Source organism: Zosterops lateralis (assembly GCF_965231275.1).
Source record: "Zosterops lateralis genome assembly, chromosome: 2".
Lineage (NCBI taxonomy): Eukaryota > Metazoa > Chordata > Aves > Passeriformes > Zosteropidae > Zosterops > Zosterops lateralis.
Genome location: NC_139763.1, coordinates 21,023,533 through 21,045,170, shown reverse-complemented (window position 1 = coordinate 21,045,170; position 21,638 = coordinate 21,023,533). Strand labels below are relative to the sequence as shown.

The 21,638-nt window shown below is 39.3% G+C and overlaps 1 protein-coding gene across 2 annotated transcripts in view; it reads left to right on the top strand.

Moving 5' to 3' along the window:
* TBL1X (transducin beta like 1 X-linked) overlaps positions 1 to 16,825 on the top strand; it is a 192,352-nt gene extending 175,527 nt beyond the window's left edge. For both annotated transcript variants that reach the window (XM_083854404.1, XM_083854403.1), the window contains exons 11-17: positions 1,120 to 1,180; positions 5,613 to 5,734; positions 7,135 to 7,209; positions 9,092 to 9,219; positions 10,375 to 10,540; positions 11,305 to 11,406; positions 12,476 to 16,825. In XM_083854404.1, the coding sequence (XP_083710530.1) occupies positions 1,120 to 1,180; positions 5,613 to 5,734; positions 7,135 to 7,209; positions 9,092 to 9,219; positions 10,375 to 10,540; positions 11,305 to 11,406; positions 12,476 to 12,502 (681 nt within the window). In that variant the 3' untranslated portion in view covers positions 12,503 to 16,825. The remainder of the gene's footprint in view (positions 1 to 1,119; positions 1,181 to 5,612; positions 5,735 to 7,134; positions 7,210 to 9,091; positions 9,220 to 10,374; positions 10,541 to 11,304; positions 11,407 to 12,475) is intronic.
* Positions 16,826 to 21,638: the final 4,813 nt, after the last annotated feature.

Below are 21,638 nucleotides of genomic sequence, written 5' to 3'. Positions count from 1 at the left end.
GTGCAAAAAAATATGGTTCTGAACTGAAAATCAAGCAAAACATAGTAGTTACAGCTGAGTACACATTAGAGATTAAAATGAACAGATGACTGATGATCCATTAAAACTGAAACTGGAAAGTATACAACATTCATCTTGCCTAACTTTCAGTGTCTAAAAATTGGATGCATGTGTCATCTTCGGCTTCCTTTATAAAATTCAGAAAGAAAAATGGCACTCCCAAGGGATAGGCTGCATGGCCTGTGTTCCAGTGAGATGCACTGACAGTGCTTCTCTCCAGCAGCTGGCAGAGGGAATCTAGCTGAAGTTTGTACATTTGTAAACTCAGTGAATCCCTATATTTTCATATCCTTGTGAAAATGGAAACTTAGTATTATTCCCTTTAATACTGGCTTATATTCAGCTACACTGGTCTCTCAATGCTAATTTCATTACTCTGGCAAACTTAAATTCTCAATAAAAGCAGCATTTCTTTAGGTTATCCATTATCAGCAAGATGATGCATCCTTAATTTATTTTCTGGAAGTATATGGTTCCAATAAATTGACAAGTCACTCAGAAGTATTGAACTCTACAGGGCACACGCTCACATGTGCTGGGGGTATGGATTAAACCTCTAGTAAGCCAATTACACTTGAGCCTGTCCCACCTCAGTGGGAAGAATTATTGTGTACTCTGCTGAAAGAAAAACATTTCACTTGTTGGTTTAATTATTACAAGTGGGGTTCAGCATCATTTCAGAGTAGAATTCAACTTGCATCTTTGAAAAGGGAAAAAGTGTTCTTTAAAGATCATAACTGAAATATTTTTTCAATATGCTTATTAAAAATGTGTATAGTGTTGTATTCTAGCGCTATTCAGAGTGAATATGCCCATTCTTCATCGTTACATTGCTTCTTCTGTAGGAGTGATACTTCTTTATCTACACTTAGATTATTATTCTGTAATACTGGAAGTGATTTCTGAATTTCCCACTGTTTAGCATGCAAGACTTTCTATAGTCAATAATTTTATCAGTTCATCATTTAGAATTGCTACTTAGTGAGGGTGCACTTTGGTGTTTTTTTCTCTGAGCTGAGCAGTCACTAATCTTTTTTTCCACCCTTTCTTTGGATGCAGACAACAATAATTTGGGATGCTCACACGGGAGAAGCTAAACAGCAATTTCCTTTCCATTCAGGTACTTATTGCATATCTCTTGTTAGGAAAATGAAATGCAGTTTTAATTCTGTCAATGTACTTTATCCATATCTGCCAAAGAAAAGTTTCAATCAAGTCTTTTTGTGCTTTAGCTATCCTGAGTCATGGCTCATGGGTTAATTCTTATTTCAGAAAGACAGAGTTCTGTGAGAACCAGCTTTGAAAGTCAAAAGAGATTTTAGAAGAGGGTTTGTACACCAGCCATGACTATCTAACTGAGAAGTCTTGTTGTTACCTCTGTGCTCGAATAGTACCAGGTAGTGATTCACGAAGAGAACTTTCAGTGGAGGTGTCTGGGATCTTTTCCATTCTCTCTGCTCCTGTTTCCATGAAACTGCTTTGAGGCAGAAGCAGGCAGATCACTTATGCACCTTGCATTCACCACTGCACTCACAAAGATCCTCAGAATTTCTTAGCTTTTAATTTTAACTTGAAGTTCTTCAGTATTTACTTTCTCTGAGTATTGGAAATTAATTTGCAGCCTTGAGTTTCAAAACCTTGCTGTACCAAAGCAGTACTTGGATGGTTACTTGTAGATCTGTTTCAAGAAGACAGGGGATGTCACAGGTATTAAGTAATCTTGAATAACAGTTATTGACATAATCTGAAATTCAACTAAGACCAGACTTGTAAAATGATGGCTGAATTCATGATCCAAAGTGGCTCTGTTGTCATAGTGAAGAATTTTAAGGGGTATATTAAAACTTAGTTTAAAACCATTAGTTTAAACTTAGTTTAAACCCAGAGAACATTCTGGGTTCTGATGCTAGAGGTGTTAATCTTCCTAGTTGTCTGTAACTAATCCATTTTTAAATACAGCAAGCTTTCACAAGGATTTTTAATGGTTAAAAACATATTTTGATACTCTTTTTAAAACATTATTTTGCACATGTTTTTCAAGTCAAACTGTTCTTATTCTCACATTTACACTGATGTGAATAATATGTAGTGGCAATCTAAATGGTTATTCAACAGTAGACAAAAAGTATGTCCATGGACACAGCAATTCCATACTCTGCATTTTTGTCACTCGTCTCCTTATTCATGCAGCTGTTGCTTTAGAGGAGTTGATGTCTGCTCATCAACTTTCTCATCAGATTTCCTCACTGTGGCATTTATTTATCTACCATAACTGTTCCATAACAGCAAACTGTGCATATGGAGTGATTTGTTAATGAGGCTCTTAATCCTCTGATCCCTAACTTGTAATCTAAGCAGCTGTGGATTCAGAAGTTGGTTGCCCCTTCAGAATCATGTTCACTGACATGTAAGCTGTCTTAGCAGTGATGTGCATCAAGGACAAATCACCTCATCCCCTTTTTGCAAGTTGAAAACTCAACTATATCTACCAGTGCAATATGTCCATGTGCATTAAAAGATTTTTTTAAAAGCCTTACTGCATATGCTGTTTGTCTTTGGAACATGAGACAAAACTGAAGTGTAGATGTGGAGAAGCTAATATTTTAATTTTTCTTTTTTACTATTTCATATATATTTTCATGGAGAAGTAAAGCAGTTATTAAGAAAATGCTGTCAGGAAAATTTTTAATAGGAGAAAGCATGAATCCTACAAAACCTTCTTAAAATCAGCCAAACTCTACTCACTTTGTTCTTACAAGTCTAAAGCCACAAAGACCTCACCTTGTCCTCTTTGCATCACCAGGACAAACTAACAGCAAATTCCTTTCCACATCTGGAATCTAAAAACCTTGTCTACACTAGAATTAAAGGTGGCATTTTAACAATTAAAAGTCTAGTCTAGGCAAGGGTACACTTCCTTTAACACATACTTCTTTGAAGTCTGGAGGTAGTTGGCCTGGGAATAACATAAGGCTTTTTTTACTCTCTGCTTCTTTACAATAACTGCTTTATTTTACATGGACAAAAACATGGACAAAATTGTCATCATAAAATAGGTAAGGAAAAGTCCTTTGTCTGGTTGTTGAAGGCCTTCATGTCATTGGTGTTCCCATGTAATGTTTAAGGTTTTTTGGTCAAAATATGTAACTATGCAGATAAGTAGCTTCTAGGGTTTCATTATTTTTTGCAAAATCATGAATCATCATAGGGCATTTGATCAAAATACATATCCACAAAACTAATTTCTTTAAAAAGGACCTAAATAATCCAATTTTGACATCTACTGATAGATACAGGCTGATGTCTATGCTTGCAGGAGCACGTTGTTGAATTGGCACCAAAAGATATTTGTATCACACAGTTTTAAACATTTAATTGTACAGTGACAGGATAAGAGTTAAATGGATTCAAACTGAAGGACAGAAGGTTTAGATTAGAAATCAGGAAGAAATTCTTCTGTGAGGGTGATGAGGCACTGAACCAGGCTGCCCAGAGAAGCCCAGGCTGGGTGGAGCTCTGAGTAATGTGGTCTAGTAGAAGGTGTCCCTGACCACAGCAGGGGGGCTGGAACTAGGTGTTCTTTAGGGTCTCTTCCAAACTAACCCATTCTGTGATTCTGTGATCTAAGTGCTCTGAATTACACTTAAGTTTGTTCTGAAAAAGCCTAAATTACTGGATAATTATTGTAACACTTTTGGGTTTGGCTTTTATTTTAGCTGCATTTTTTAAGGATTTGTTGCTGCTTTTTTTATGATCTGTTATGATATTCTAATTGTTTTTATGCAATTGGCTAGTTCCTGTGGTTTTGAAAACACTTCAGCAATTTGATTATTTGCGTCAAGAACCGTGTTTGGTTGATCTTTTCAAACCTTTTATGTAGTTACTTGTCCAGTAAACATATGATCGAGTACACCAATAAATGAATCAGTATTAATTATCAGCACTTTATGATGCAAATTATGCTGCAGTGTAAATCCATAGCTTTAGGTGCCAAGAGTTCTCTGAAAATTAGGTTTTGACTCATACATATCATACTAGATATTAGCCCTGAAGACATATTGCTATTAATGATTATATTTTTTGTTTGATTTGAAATACAGAATTTGTAGCACAAAAAGAAAGACAAACAGGCACTTAAAGAAAGATCTTTTATTGTTTCCTTATCTCATTCATGTTCATTGGAAAATTCAAAAGTAGTCTGCCTTCCTCTCATGAATTTCCTTTATATTTCTACAAGGTAGTAATTCCTTACCTGTCATAGAAGAATTACTGAGCTTTTTCATTAATACTGTAAAAACCTCTTGTCTATGAGGCAATGCCAGCTCTTCATTCTCATTTAAAGAGCTACCTGATGATTCAGAAGGTATCAGATATGGATCTATTTTGTTTTGCAGTTAGTAAAAATTGTAATAGGAAAAACATATTTAAATGTAACAGGCTTGTCAGAACAGATGTCTTTTCACTTCTGTATTGCTAAAGTATTTTTCTAAACACGTTTGAGTAAGGAATTTCTTGGTTTCATTTTAATGATAAATTTGCATTGTTATCTTTGCCAGGAGGAGATTCAACTTTGTTTCCTATGTGCTGATCTCATTCTAGCACAATTGCTTCTCACAAGAGTGTGCTGAGAATGAAGATTTCTATATTTTAGCAAGTCTTATGTCATCCTCTGGAGGGCAGCTAAACTCTATCCTGAGGGAAAGAGCCCAAGCAGCAGTCATAGAAACATAAGCAAGCTGTTTGTCAGGAGCTCCCTCCAGCTCCTGGTTGCACTCTGCAGTGACATGCTGGAAGAGTTGTTTGGGGATTTTTTCCCATTCTTTTTGCAAAGTGTGTGTGTATGTGTTGCACACAAGCACTACTTACATGCTCATGTGCTCTCTGTGCACGCAGTTTTTTTAGTTCAGTGCTCATTAATGCCAAACCCTTTACAGAAACTCCTCCTCTCATTTCAGATGAGGCTGATCAAGGTACCTGCCTAAAACCAGTCCCCAAGCAAATTAAAGTGAATTTTAGTATTATTAATCCATGTGCCTGAACAGAATGATAGGTTTGTATCAAAGGTTGCATAAAGCTTTAGTGCAAAGGGATCCAGCCAGTTGCTCTTCCACCTTCCCATGTGTTGTGTCTTGCATTCACAGGAATGTGCTTGTCTAACCCAGGTGAAATTATCCACGTTTTTTTCTGGGTTTGTTTTCTTTCCGTTTCTCCACTGAACTGGGTTACAGAGGAATGAATGCTAGACATAACCCATTATATGTGTAGCTGGGAGCACAGAGGATGGAGGTAGTGTTTTGCCTTCTTACGTAACTTAACCCAAAAGATTCTCATAAGCAGATGCTATGCAAAGTATCCAGATAATCCACTGGAATAGAAAAAATAATTTGTGCCCTTCAGACAGTCCCTATCAGCCCTGTAACAGGCAGCAGGTGACAGACCAGGATCTAGCCTGTGGACTGTTTCATCCAGATAGGTGATGGGGGGAAAATGATTTGGGACAGCTGTTTCTTTGTTGTGATCCCTGATATTCCTTCTGTTGTTTTTATTCACAGCTCCTGCTCTGGATGTAGACTGGCAGAACAACACTACTTTTGCCTCCTGCAGTACTGACATGTGCATCCATGTATGCAGACTTGGCTGTGATCGTCCTGTTAAAACCTTTCAAGGACACACAGTAAGTTGAAGTCCAAAATGCTGGTGATAAAGTCACAGCAACGTGTTACAATGATGGCAGATGATGTGTTTGCAGGGTATGTTCTGGCAGCAAAGGTGTTACACCCCACTGTTTCCCTAAAAGCATATTCCTTGGGAGCGATGATTCAGTGCCTGTGAGAAGGGATGAAATATTCTAAATGGCCATAGGAGGCAACAGCTCCACCTTAAACAGTGAGAGTGTTTCTGTGTAGCATGAGCTGCAGACTAAAGGTACATTCATCAATAAGATTCTGTTTTCCACTGGCTTAATTTCCTTTACTAAATGAATACTATGAATAAGGAGAGAACAGTTTACCTCCAGCCATTGTTCAGTTTTAGAATCAATTTCCGCACTCTTTTCTTGGTGATATTTAATGACTGTCAAAGGTTATTTTTTCTAGGTTTCATTTGTGATAAAAACTCCAATCATTTACTGACCCATAATTTAGATGTTAGCTTCCAGAACTATGCATTTGGAGACCTTTAGGCATTCGGAGTTTGTGGTTAAACTGATGTGTCACAACAAGTTGTACATTTCTAACAATAGACTGGTGCTTTTTATGATTATATGAAATGCACCGTTTTATACATAATCCAGATTTTCACTTCAAATGTATCTATACTTGCTTTTAATTATAACTGAAACATGTAAAATGCAAAATTTAAATATTTTCCAGGATTGTTTTCACTGAGACCCTGGATCAATTTATATTTTTAAGAAAACAGTCTTTCTCTTTATATAAAATGCTTTATTTCTCTACCTATAGCCATAGAAGAGTATGGTAAACTTATTCTTTACAAAGGGGATACACTAGGCTTAGGTAATTACAAAGTGCTAGAAAAGCTGATAGAGAAAGCATCCTAACCTGTTTAATACTCATTTACACATAAACCTCTCTTTTGAGAGACCAGCATTGTTGTAGAGCTACAATATAAAGAATTATCAAGTCCACAAAACTTTACATCCCACCAGTATCAGTATTTTCTGTTGAAAACTTGTATCACCAGGTCTACAGAACATTAATGAAAGAAATGCCCCAGTTTTAAAAAGAAGTTAATGCTGTACCATCAATCTGTCTGGGTGTGTTTAAATCCTAGAATATGACAAAAGGATAAAAGCAACTTTGTGCCAGAATACATATCAGAAGATCATTTATGTGTATTGCTCACAGGCATAGGATGGTTCCACTCCAAAATGCCACTAAAATAGCATGTTGGGGAGGCAGCACTGCTTTTGTTCACCCCTAAAAGCACAAATAATTTGCACTGTAATTTGTGGGTGAACTTGTTCCATGCATAAACCTTGAGTGCCCTCTGCTGAGTGTCCGGTACAGTGCAGTAACTGGAATATTTGCTTAATAAAATCACTCTTCATTTCAGAACGAGGTGAATGCAATCAAATGGGACCCATCTGGCATGCTACTAGCATCTTGCTCCGATGACATGACATTAAAGGTAAAACAATTTCCATTCCTGTTGTTCAAGAAGTAAGAACAAAAAATTATGTCTCTTTTTCAGTCTTCTCCAGAATGGTGGTACTGTATCACTTCAAACTCTGCATGAATAGTAGTTTCCAATATGTCCCATATGTCTTGAAGCAAATCTGAACTGAAGACAGGGAAGCAAACACTAGTGAAATTGAGGCATCCTATCCAAATAAGTGTTACATGACTGATGTACCATTGTCACAAAAAAAATCATAGTTTAAGTATAGATAATATAGACCTTCAGTAGCCCAAGACTCTTTCTCATTTTGCTTCTCCAGCCACATCAAATGAAGGCTGTCTGAGTAGGTATAGCTGTATGTTGTTATAGCAAAGCTCTCCTGATGGGCTGTTGATGTATGCTGGTTCCTTGAAGAAAGCAAATATCCCAGGAAGGATTTGGTTTTGTGGATAGAATTGTACCAGTAATAGATTCCTTGCAGTATGGTTATGTTAATTAAGACTCGGATCTTTTTAAACTGCTGATTGACACAGCTGAAACTTGGGATGTTTCTAGAAACTGAGACAGCAGCAAAATTTGCAGATCAGAGCTAAGAGAATGTCAGTGTTACGAGTATTTCCTCTTCATAGGTAGACTGACTTCTGCTCTGTCTTTACCACATCCCCACTGAAGTTTTCATCATTCTGGATTCCAAGTGTGTTATTGCAGGCAGGTGACAGAGCTGGAAATTTACAGAAAACAGGGGCAAAAGGGAGCACCCTGCCTGTCATTCAGCCACAAAGCAGTATTGCATAACTGTTCTTGCTCTGCTTAAACATCCTGACCAAGTGGTAGCACATCTTTTTGGTGCCCAGTTGCATGCCGTGTTTTAAAAACCACCATGGTTCAGTATTGTTACCAGTTCAAATTCCTGACCACTGAATTTGGCACAAGAGCTAGTGGTTTGCTATCCCTGGCCTCACCTGTTTATAAAAAAACTTCAGTGACAGAGATAGCAAATGCTGCAAATTAAGGCAATTATTCTTCTTCCTTTTCCTTTGTAAATCAGTCCTCTCCAACTTTTTTCTTCTCTATTTTTGGAATTCACAAGCATTTCCTATAACTTCATGGAACATGCTGCCTGTCAGCCATAGAACATGGCTGAGCTTTGTGTAGCATTTCCAAAAGCAATCTCAGGTACACTGGTGGGAATTCAGCATAAGAGGACATCATTTTCATGGTGCAGACTTACAACAACTGAGTTAAATCATTACTGCATTTTTGGTATCTCTCTGAAACTGACTGACTAAATTTGAGTTATTTTCCCTGCTGCAAGTTCCTTCATCTTACTTTCTCAGTTAGCTGAAGAAAAGAGGTGCTAAATTACCTGTCATCTCTATTGAGCATATTCTTCATCTTACACTGAAGTATTTGGCCATGTAACACTGCAGAAGCAGCTGACTGTCTTCCATCTTCTGTACTGTTAAGAACATGAGGGAAACAAATGGAGTTCAGGAGGAAAAGGAAAATTTTACTAGCATAAGAGAAAATTGCTGTGTTCTAAGCAGTTGCTACCATTTTCTTCTCATTCTTTAAAATTACTGCTGTTGCAATGTGTAAATAAAATTCAGGTTAAACTTCTTCAAACTGATAAAATTCTGTGTGAAAATAGTTACAGGCTTTTGGAAGTACAGCAACTCTTTAGTTCTAGTATTGAATAAATATATAACTCTTTACCCTGTTAGAGTTATTTTAATGTATGTGCCAAATTAATAAATTATATTTATGTGCATTCAGGTGAGTCAAGATCTCAAATAAACAAATGGTAAGAATAACATAGAATTTAAATAATTCAGCTGAGAAGAGATTAATAATGTTGCCATTTTGCCCCTTCATTATTACTCTGACTCAGATATGGAGTATGAAGCAAGATACCTGTGTACATGATCTTCAGGCTCACAGCAAAGAGATTTACACTATCAAATGGAGCCCTACAGGACCAGGCACCAGCAACCCAAACTCCAACATCATGTTAGCAAGGTAAAAAATGCACCTCTTTTTCTTACCTGCCAAGAAGAAGGATCATCTTTCTGACATATAACCCTACTGTCACTTTGCCGTCACTCATCCTGCAGACAATTCCACTAAAAAGTATCTCTGTATGTAACTCAGGGAGATGGATGCAAAGGGAAAGGATTTGTATTTGAAAAAAGAAAGAGAACAAGGAAAGAAAATTGAGTCATGTGGTGTTTAACTTTTCAGCTGCCCTGATAAAATGGTGGTAAATTTGGCATTGTGCTTTCACATCCAGCGTTGGATTGTTAGGAGTGAAAATCTTGAGGCAGATGCTCTCAAGATTCAGGCAGCTGGAATGGTTTCTAACTCGGGTCATGCAACTCACCTGGGTGGTTAGAGAAAATTTTTGTAGCCTTCCTGGCTAATAGAGAAAAGCTGGGATACTCTTTGAAGTTCCACTTGAAAATCTGTGCAAAATTCTTCAAGCTTAGGAAGCACATTTACTTGTAGAGTGCCAGTTGATGGTACTACTGTGGGTTTATCAGATCAGCTCATGGAGTGTGCAGTGTGGGGAGAAGTTGTGTTGAAAATAGTTTCATTACTCTTTAATCTGGGATTGGACTTGGAAGAACTTCACTTTCTTGGAGTTATTCTTTTATTATTATTTTTAATGCATATTGTTTCCTTTGCCTTTCTCCAAGCCCACAGTTTGGGATTTAAATGGAATGTAGCAAAAAGCATCGCTGAAACAAAGTGAAAAGAAGCACAGTTCTAGAGAATTATAAAATGCTAATTCATTAAACAGGGTAAATCCATTAGGAGTAATCTCTCTGGACCCATTTATCCCATTTATCCTATTAATACAATATATATTTGACCTTCCTGAGTAACAGGGGTAGAATCTCAAAACTGGGGAGCTTGGCCTTCTTAGGGCTATGTATAGCACACCTAGATAGGCCCTAAGGGTCCTCATACAAGAATTCAGTTCTATAGCTGTAGTTCTTAAGATAAAAAACATACAGGCTGCGGTACATTTTAGCTTTTCTGTTTGAAACATGTTTTGCTTAGCCAAGAGAAAAAGCAGCTGTGGTATTATTCTCTTATAACATTTACAGTATCACAGTGCAAATTAATTAACACCCAAATGGTTACATTTTTGTGTTTGAATGCTTCTTGCAGTGCTTCGTTCGACTCCACGGTTCGGCTGTGGGACGTTGACCGAGGAGTCTGCATCCATACGTTAACAAAGCATCAAGAGCCTGTCTACAGTGTAGCTTTTAGTCCTGATGGAAAGTACCTAGCCAGTGGGTCCTTTGACAAATGTGTCCATATATGGAATACTCAGGTACTGTTCTGCCTCACATGAAGCACATCTGGTTTAGATGACACATTAATAGCAAAAGTTTAAATGAAAAATGTGTGTGCCTCAGCCATGCATGACCTGCCTGCCAGGGTGAACCTGATTGTATTGGCTGGCATAGATCCATGGCACTTGAGTCACTCAGGTGCAGTGAGGTGACTGCTTTGTATGCTAAAACAAATAGCATGCATGAAAATAGGCACCTTGTTTTGGGTCAGCTTTCTGAAACAAAGGTGTAGATCAGAAATAAAGGACACTTTTATTTAGTTGCAGACTGAGTTCAGCTGTGAATCTGATGCTCTTGGCTCAGGTTTTGTGAAGAAAGGATATAGAAACAGAGATGTACAGGCAGGGTACTGGTGATATTCTGGAGAAAAGTGGGACATCATAGTTCCACAGATGTAATTCTGGATACCAGTGCCTCACAACCTGAATTAGCAACAAACTTTAGAGAAGAACACATCAACCTAACTCCCCAGGCCTTTCTTGTTACAGAATTGACAAAAACAGATGTCTTGAGAGTCCTACTGGAGGAGTTTCTGAGTTTCTGGAGGAGCCTGTTGCTCTTCATTACAAAGACCAGTTTCCTAACAGTTTCCTAACTGTTTCCTAACCCGTTTCCATCATGATATGGAGGTGGCCATAGCTGGGTGATCTGAATAGCTCCCCCTTTTAACATAGTGCCACATGACAGAGAAAAAGAAGGGGAACTTCTGTATCCAATGTCTGCATCCTGTTTTGCTTTGTAGAGTGGAACTCTAGTACATAGCTACAGAGGCACCGGGGGCATCTTTGAAGTCTGCTGGAATGCTAGAGGAGACAAAGTGGGAGCGAGCGCATCAGACGGATCGGTAAGGATCATCAGACATTGGCTGGAGATCTCTTTTCTGGGGAGAATCAACAAAAACCAGGATGCTGTATTTGCCTCCTGGGGACAGAGCCGAAGGCAGAGGCAGTTCAAGACACAAATAAGTAGCTCTGTGTAGTGTATTAAAAATGCTCCTGCTTTGAAAGGTTTTGAATACTAGGAGGTGGTGTTCCTGTCGGAAATGAAGAATGATTGTGGAATAGGTGAATACGGCTGAAGACAAGAATGACTTTGAAATACATATTTGACAAGAACAACAGTAATGTTGTTTCTATCATTATCTGTCAGTTTTAATGAGGAGCAGATCACAGCAATGTCTGTAACAAACAGTTATCCTGGGGCTTTCAGAGTTTGATTCCACAGAATAATATTCCTATTCCGTTGAATAGGAATAACTAAAGCAGGAAATTTTCAGCATGATACCCAAAGATTTTGTCATGTGGTGAAGGAGAAATATTGCTGTGGAGATACTGATTATTCCTTACTATTTTTTGCTGTTAATGTCACTTCTAAAAAAATTCAATTGTAGTATGATCAGCTTGTGCACGACACATATGGCTGGCTGGCATAACTACTTTGGAGCACTATTTTTCAGCTGGTTTTAACAAAGGGAACACCTATGACATGATTCAGTTGTTTGAGCTTAGTTGTGCCATCTCAGACAGTGCCATGCCTGGCTCTCAACAGCTGCTCCAAATGGGCACATGTCCACTATCATGCCTGTCAAGTCTGCATCTGTTTTGGATATATTTCAGATGTGGAAATGGACATTTAGGCAACTGAATAGATCCCATAATCTTACCGCATGTGCCAACAAAATGTTTGTTTGTAAACCAATGAAAGCCCAGCTAAATGTTAGGTGTGTAGGTTTCACTTGGGCTTTCTCCCATGTCAGTTAGTTACTTTACTTGTGTGCCTATAAACCAGTACTTGAGAGAGGCTGATTTGAAGCTGGGGAGTGTAAGTGGTGTCCATCTGTGTACAGGGTGCATGAGTGGGATTTCCACATCACCTTCACAAATGGTTCTTAACACAGGGTCTTCTCTCTGCAGGTTTGTGTTCTAGATCTGCGGAAGTAAAAGTGAAATGTTTTAGAAGAAATTTCAAATGGACCAGCAGTGAATGTGTGGGGAGAAGCACTCTTCAAAACTATTCTTAACAGCTCCAGAACTGTACAAACTTGAACAAAGTTAGAGTGTACCGTGAAACCGACTCTCCCTGGCCACAGGTGACTTGTATTTTGTCCGTAACTTCATCAAGGAGTCAAAACGCAGTCACTTCAGAGGGGGAGGGAATGGTTTCCACCTGGAACATTCAGCCTTGGAAGCATGAAGCCACCAGCTAGGCATTGCACTGTTTGGTTTGCATCTGAGAACTTGCTCTGATGGCTGGGGAAAAAAAAAAGCTGTGCCAAAAAAATTAATAAAAAGGAAAAAAACAAAAAAAGGAAAAAAAAAAAGAAAAATGCTGTGATAAACCAAAAGGGAAAAAAATCCTCCTCCATGCGGTGTTGTATTTTTTCCTTCCAATTTGGACACTACAGTTGCTCTCCCAAAGGACGTTCAAAGACCAGTTTGTACTGATGAAATGCTCAACTTTGTAATCACAACACTTTCTATTTTCTAGACTACTTTTTTTGTTCAGTGGTTTTTCTATCAGCTGGAATATTACAGCCTGGAGGATCCCAGGCTTAGGATGAAACTTTGTTTTCCTTTTATTTCTCCCTTCCACTCCCAACTTTTCCTTCCTTTTTTTTCTCCTCTTTCTTTTTGCCCCACTTTTTTTTTTCTTTTCCCTGTATGCCCATAGTAGATGCAGCCAGGTGGACATGACAATGAAAATTTTTGACAGACTGCTTCTCCTCTCTTCTATATCTTCCTTTTCCTTTCTTTCTCTCCATTTAAAAGAGAAAAAAATCCTCCATGCTTCAGATCTTAGCGTCTCAAGGGCACTTTCAGCAAATTGTGTAATAAGTGCTTTATATAAGAATGCAGTGCTGGGGAAGATTTTTACAGGAGAAAGATGACTTTTAACAGAAAGAACCCAGTGTATTTTTGGAAAAAAAATATTTTTTATGTTGAACAGTTTTAAAAGCCAAAAATGGCCACAAAATGTAAACCGGTTGTGTAATTCAAGCAAAAAGAATGACACAGAGTCCAGGGAACATGAAAGGCACAGTATCCTTTTTCTCTCCTCTCTCAGAAAGTGCTGTAAGAAAAAACGGTGTTTGAAACAAGGAATACCAGTCCTTTACTAAAGTCCTTTTCCAGCAGCCAGCCATTTACTCAGTCTTATTCCAGTTTTTTATGGCTGTTTGATGATGTAAACTTATTCAAAGAGATTCAGAACCCTGAGACTATAAATACAGCCTTCAATTTCTCTAGTCTATATTTTTGTTTGTTTCCAGAAACGAAGAGAAAATACTTGTGTATCTTCTTTCCTATAGATAGTTCAGATTTTGACAGAATATGGGTTTGGCTGCCTGTGGCCTTGCTGAGCAGTGCTGTGTTCCACTATTTATCATTCCAGTCAATCAGTGGGGTTTTACCACTGACTTAATGAGACCAGGTGAACTGAAATCTATTGACTGCATCTGTCACTGTTGAAGAATGGACTCTTGCCAAGCTCCTGTCCATCCATGGACCACACACACCAAGAAGAAGGCTTTGCCATTGTAGTGGGTGGTGCTGCTGTCACCATGTGTGTGCTGCATCCTGCAGGGAAAGCTCTGGCTCTGCACTTGGAGGCTCACTCTCTGGCCAGACAGGTTTAGCCTCAAGGTTGTCCTCAGAGTGGTGCTCAGAAGACAATGAATTCATTAGGTGATGACATCATATGTATGTTCTATCTCAACGTGAAAACCACTGTAAAGTTGTGGGGAGTGAAACGATCAGAATGATGATGGAGAGTTCCAAAGCACCACCTATCCACTTTGGACAGGATTTCCTTACTGCACCTGACAGCCTGCACAGATGCCAGCTGAAGACTGCATTACTCTAATTGAGGAAATGACAAATGCAAAGGACACATAGGCAGAGTTTACTGAAAGTGCAGTAAACTGTAAGGCAGCCTTGGGGTGGTGTCAGACACAACTTAGATTCTCAGAACTGGCTGAGTCACACAAGTGTCCTCTCTACAGCCTAGGCTAGGATCTGTAGGAGAGAATAAACAGGCCACAAATCTCTTAACAGATGTAGAACCTTCCTGCCCAAAGTTGCTGTAACGTGGCATCTTCCTCTTGGTTTGACCACAGCTGCTGAAGGTGTGATTGGATCTGAGCAAATCCAGAACCCTTGGGCTGAACTGGTGGTGTGAGACCTGCTGAGCTCCAGGGCATCATCGTGGAATCTGAACACCATCTTTTCTCTGGAGTTTTCTTCTTTGTATGCTTGCATCTGTACCAGGATCCTAGTCCTTCTAGTGGAACTAGCCACTGCCAACTTCAGCTGCATTTCCTAAGATATACCTTTGCAAAGGAGAAATGAATGGAAAGAACTAACTGCTACAAGTGTTAGTCCTGAGGTGAAAACAGTTATGTGGGATTTTGGTTACTAGTGATAGTTAGGCTTGTTTGTAATTTATCTCAAATAATTGGATGCCAGGCAGTATCAAGGATTATTTTTGGTGTTAAATGCTTTTAATTGTTGGTTTTAGTTTCTTGCACCAAGAGCATGGCTGTAGATCACCATGTGGCAGTCTTGCACTCTTTTCTAATAACCACATGTACCTGCTAATTTAAAGTCACTACTTTTTTTAAAAAAGGACTTGCTCAAAGAGTCTTGAACTGGAATACAAAGGCATAATGTGGTTTTATGAAGCACGGTTTGGACAATGATTTGATTGCAGTCATTGCATGTAAACGGTTAAATTCCAACGCTGCTTTTCGGTGGCATTTCTGAGAATAACAAGCAGAAGTTGCTGGTCTGTGGGAGGGCAGCACTGATGGGGCTCTGGCCTTGCCTCTGTCCCTTGAGTGACACCTGAATAGGCCAGACCTCAGGATTTGAAGAGATTAATTTGCTCAATGCTGCATGACTGGCTGGCTCCACAGCCTGTAATTCACAGTTGTTCCCAGGATAGCTACTGTAGATAACAGGGCAATGTCCGTGATACCTGTTCCTTTTTTCCATTTTTTTAATTTGTCAGAACACCACTTTCCTTGCCTACATGGAGGTAAGAAGCCAAGCAAAACAAAATTTGAATATCAGTTGGTTTGCAAAGCTCATGTGTGAGACAGGCTGCTGCTCCAGAAAGTTTTCTATATGGACCATCATAGTTAAAAGCAATGTATATGAAGAGCTAAGAAAATCCACTTCTCTTACCTTTCACAAAATCCTAAAGACTGGAAACTCATGGAAGATGCTGTAGTAGATCATTTTCATCTGAAATGAGAGCTGTTAAGAAGGGAGGAGGTGTAGTTGAAAATGTTAATCTTAACCTAAGGACGGGGTTTCTTCAGGGCACGGACAGTGGGGAGAGCGGCTTTTCCAGGCTGTATTTCAAGGTGGATGTCTCAGCCTAGAGCTGCAGCACTCTGCTCCTGGGAGCTCTCCCTCGCCTCCAGCAGCAGCACATTCCCAGGCTGGCAGAGCCCCTCTGTGACTCCTCGGCAATAGAACTGCACGAAGCAACAGCCCAGGGGACTTCATAAAATTTCTTCCTAGAATTTTGTTTATAGTTCTTTGTAACAGAAGAGAAAATGGAAAAGCCTAAGTGACCAAACAGGGTTGTGAAACCATCCAGAGACTTGCTGGATTTTTATTATTGCTGGCTGTCTGGAACTGGCCTGGAAGTGAAAATAACCCAGTTTCTGAAAAACCACTATACTCTGTGGGTTAGAAGGATACTGAATCTTTTATGTAGAAAACACTGGGTCCCTTATGGGGCAATAAAGGGCCCGACTTACAGGGTTATACACACATTAACCCCATGCTACATCTTAGAAATTTCCTTTTAATTTGTTTAAAAAAAAAAAAAAAAGAAAAAATAGCTAATTTTAGAGCCAAGTGAAGTGCACTTTGTCAAATGTAAGGGTCTGCTTTGTTTTTGGGTTTCTTTTTCTTTTTCCCTTTTTAATTTTTCCTCCTTTTTTTTTTCCTCTTACTGCCTTTTTAAAAGATGTGGTTCTTTGTCAATTGCAGAAATGTTCTTTCAGCCACTCACTGAAATTCTGAATTCTGGCTTCTGCAGTTTTTATTGTCTGTGTCAGACTTGCAGCCAGACTTGGTTCTCATTTAAGCATTTCCCAGGTTCTGTTGAAACATCAACCCTTATTTTGTTTCTCCCCCACCCACACTTTCTTCAAATTCACCTTGTGTATTGTAGCTCATTCGTTTTAAGGAGAGAATCAACAGATCATATTCAGTGTCTTGAATAAATTGCTATATTTTGATATTAGAGAATTCTGTGCGTGTTGTTCCTTATTCTTTTCTGTTTTGCACCCTGCACATAAGAGCTGGGGTTGAGTGACTGAAATTGTGATGTGGTGTCACAAATTGTGATATGGTGTCACTGGCCTGTGGGTGTTAAAAGACCTTGACCAAGGGTTTGTAGAATTTTGTAATATACAGGGCATAGATGCTTTTGCCTCTAATTTTCTTAACTTTATTACAGATTACCACAAACAGCACTCAACTCACCATTAGCAACTACACCTATAATAAAGAAAGCAAATATGTATATATATATGTATATACATATAGCTATTACAGAGTAGTATCTGCAGCATTGGTGTAGCAGCAATCAATGATACAGCAGCTGTAAATTTATAGCAACAATCAAATATAGCAGCACTCCATCAATAGTAGTAGCAATTAAGTGTATAGATATAAATTATAGGTTACAACTGAGTTGTTACTACTGAGGCAAGCTTGGCAGTAATACAGCAGCAGATACACTTAAGATGGGTTAATTACATGTATAGATGAGACACCAAGCCTAGATCTCAGAAAGGGGCCCAGCCATCCCAGAGATGGGAGGATAGAACAGGCCAGCCCCAGGCTTGGGCTGAGTGAGGGAACAGTAGAACAGGCTTCAGATACAATCCATATCATAGAGTTTGGAGTCAGCAAGGCTTCCCAATAATGGTCCAAGGTCTTGCAGACCTGTGTAGGAAAAGGACAAAGATGTGCAGTGCAGGAAGAGAGAGAGAAGCTGATTTGGTCAGAAAATCATTTCTCTGTCATAGAGGCTAAGAGGATACAGGACATCACCACTTCAAGCAGCCAATGGATGCAGTTAATTTCTGGGTTTCACCTGGGACACCCAACAGGTTATGATTTCAGTTCTATTTTGGGACTTGTCCTGCTCTTGCAGTTGAAACAGCCAATGGAACTCACCAATACATTCTTTCTCAGCATGTTATCCCCTTTTTCCAGACTATTTTTCAGCTTTTCAGATGATGCTACTATTACAGTTTCTTGGACTTGCACTTTCTGAGTGTGTCTCAGGATGTGTCTGGTACCCAGCTGCTTTTCAGAGATGCTGGCTGTGCTTCTCAAGAGTGCTTCTGCTCCCCAGGCTCACAGCTCCCAGGCTGGCTGGCAGTTTCTCTCAGGATTTTGGCAGACTTCTCCTGTTGAGTACTTTTTCCCTTTGAATCAGGTCACCTTTATGGCTACTCACATCACATATTTACTGTTTGATTTTATTTCCTCCCATGCTGTATTTATTGGAAATTTATGCTGCTTGTAAGGAGCCAATTTGAGTAAGATTGGGTTAAGGTACTTTTTAAAGTTTCCTTCAAAAAAGTTTCCTCAAAAGGAAGCTTCTGTATATAAAATAAATGGGACTCTAGTTCTGATCAAGGTAAATTGATATTTTTTCTTTAATCCAGCCAGGCTAAAATTCAATCTTGTTTGAGCAGTTGGAAGTTTTTGAAGAACTTCAGAATATTCCACTCATGTGAAGTTGTCATCATCATCCCCTATCAGGAGCTCCCATGGGCTGCTTTCTCTGCTTAGGGTTCAAGGCACTGACCTGAAAGGATGCAAGGGGAGGGGATTGCTTAGCATTAACAGGCTGAATGTTGTGTAGATTTTGGTTGGGTTTTATTCCACAAAATGGTTTCCATGGTACTTAGGGGGAGTCAACATGAAATGGGGTTCTTGCTTTGTGACTGTGTAAGAGGCTGAACCATTGACCTGATCTTAGGCTGATTGTCCAAAGCCTTCAAAAGGAATTAGTGCTCTGTACAAACACAGTCCTGTGTGTCACATCACCTAGTTCTGAGGTGCTTAAGGACCCAGAGCATTAAGTTAGGATTAATACATAACATTTGGAAAGACAGAGGGGCTAGAAAAGCTGGTGTGCTTATGATGATCACCTCAACACATCATATATTTCAAAAAAGAGAGAATGCAATCATTTCCATGACACTTGTGTCAGTTGTTCTGGCATTTGCACAGCACTAATGTCTTTGTAACAGCTTCTCAAAATAAAAAGTATGAGAGCTAAGGAGACAGCTACAGTGGGGCTGTAGCTTCAGGGGTAGTGCTATATAAAAGTTCTCACTTTACCTGCTTCCTGAATAAATGCCATGTGATGGTCCTATTTTCAGTCCTGTTATTTTCAGGCATGTTTTCAGGCAATGTATGACTGCCACACTAAAATTATAGTTTCATTTTCCTGCATTTATCCTATATATATTTACTTAGCCTGAAAATTATGTGACAACTAACACTGGAAGCATCAAGCAGTCCTAAACACTTGCTTCTCTAAACATTTCTGTCAGTGTGCAGTACAATTAAGGGTACTTTTAGAGCTATTCTGGGAAGATGAAATATTGCAGCATCTCACTCAAAACAACTCCTTTCCCTGCCATCATTCTGTGTATCATTTCCGGCCAAGGGTGAGATCAGCACTGACCATTAAGAGCACATACAATTTCATATTGAAGCTGTGTGGTACAAAAAGTAGTTTTTAAGCTTTGAAGTCTTTTAAGTGAAGAAATTACTCACTTGGCAAGGAATTTATCATCATTGCTGACTCCTTTCCCAATAGGAAGGAAGATCTTTGTTTCCTTAGAGATAGGTTTTTTTCCATTTCCTTTTGAATATACTCACAAAACCCAAAGAATACAAAACCTAATAGCTGCAGGAAAGCAGCTATATCCTCTTTTATGGCTGCAAGGTCTAACATCTTTTACCTTCAAAGAAGAAGCCTTGACTTCATCATGTAATTCATTAGTCATTGTTTCAATATGAGAGATCAAAAAAAGATTCTGCTCATCACTTTCCTATCCTTTCCATTAAATACTGGGACAAAGTTGACGTCCTTGTCCTTCACTAGAGTAATTCATCACAGTCAAATGCACAACAGACAAAAATGGGTTTGGTTGCAAAGCACTGCCATTCTGCAGTTCCAAAACTGAGTATTACGTCTTTAGGCTTCTGAAAGTCTGTGCTGTCATCCCTACATGTTGTGTTACAGTTCCTGAAAAATTCTGAATATTTTCTTGAAGGGAAAGACAGAAATGTCAGAGCCTTAGGAGGGTATTTGAGACATCCTGCAATCCTTACAGCCATGGTGTCCTGCTGCCAGCTGGACTGAAAAAGTTGTCAAGTGCCTGCAGAGAGTGCTGTCAGGGAGGGCACTGTGGGAAGATGACTGAGGGTAAAAAGGTAACAGTGCAGAAGTTACAGGGAAAATCGAGCTGCTACTCCCTGGATGGAGCGTGGTGAGCATATCTGACCTCCCCCACAGAACAATCTAATGGGGACTAAATGGAGAATGGAGCAGAGTAGGGACCACAGCCAGGATTTGTCTAAATCTTTGCAGGGGAGGGAACTTGGAGGTACTTCCTAGCTGAAAAGCTGCATAGCACCTGAAAAACAAGGGAGATAAAGGAAGGCCTTGGATTAGCAACCATGGCAAAATCCCTCTCCTTGGACTGACACTTCCCTATCCCAAGGTTATCTCAGGTACTGTTCTGACATACCCACCCCAAGGTACCACCACCCCTCAGTGAGTAAGGTGTGTGGCTGAGTCACTCAATCTCCACCTAAATACAAAGAAATAGTATAAAAGTAAGTTAAGAATGGGAGGAAGTCAGGGAAGTCTGGGATAACTTCTGGGGTCTGCTGATGGGGTGAACCTGTCTTCCCCACAGAGGATGCCTGCTTGGCAAGGTCTGTGTTCCATGTGCATGGAATGATTTCTCAAGTTAGGTTTTGTTAGGATTGGAGCGTGTCACTGTGTGGCTTTGAATTTTATGTTGCTTTGAATATGTTTTTTTCAGTCAGACACTATCCCCAGCAATCATTGACCCTGTCACAGCTTCATTAATAAAGTGTTATTCTGTAACCTGTTCATCTGAGTCCTTCAAGGGCGTTGACACAGTAATCAAACATTAAGGGTTTGAGAAAATTTCCCCTTTTCACATGACAGGCAACCTTGACTGCCAAGAGAGAGATCTGATGGGAAAAGCCCTCAGCATGGTGTTTCCTTCCTTGAAGCCCTAGACAGTGGCTGCTTGTCAGCTTCTTTCCCAGAGGCTTGTTTGGGGAGAATCATGAGAAATTTGTCATCCTCTGTGGAGGAAGGTGAGTGGTGAATGATTAGACATGGTCATTTCATTGCGCAGAGAGGCAGAGAGCCTGTGCTTCAGTCAGTTCACACAGACATCCTTTTTTTGTTTAATATCCCCATTAAAGCCTAGGTCTCATGACTTGATCAAAGAATACATATCAAAGCAATTTTAAAAAATGTAGCCTTTCTAATCCACCAACTTTTAGAGTGGCATCCTGATTTAGGCCTGCTTCAGTACAGAGGCATTGATGAAGATTGTAGTAAGAGCTATAAAAATCTTTTCACATACAAGCAACATAAGTTTTTAAGATAAAATCCTAGATCTCCTATATAGAGTGGTAAAAAATATCTTGGTATAAATTAATTTTTTAAAAGTGGTCTGGACTTATTATGGACTCTGTACCATAAATTGAGGTGTATTTTTCCAGATGCAAATTTGGAAACTGAAGGTGTTTAGTGTGGAAAAAACCTGCACTTGTCATCACTGTTCAAGTACAAGTTCCACCAGCCCCCTGGACACTGCATTAACTGTGTACATCACTGAAAACCCTTGACCAATAAAAACCCAACATTCCTGTCTGTACAAAACAGCACATTTCTCCCTGGTTTTGGTTTCTGCAGTGACAGAGATGCAAGCAGATGGGGAGAGAGGGACTAGTCTGTGCACAGCTCTAAGCTGAGAACTTG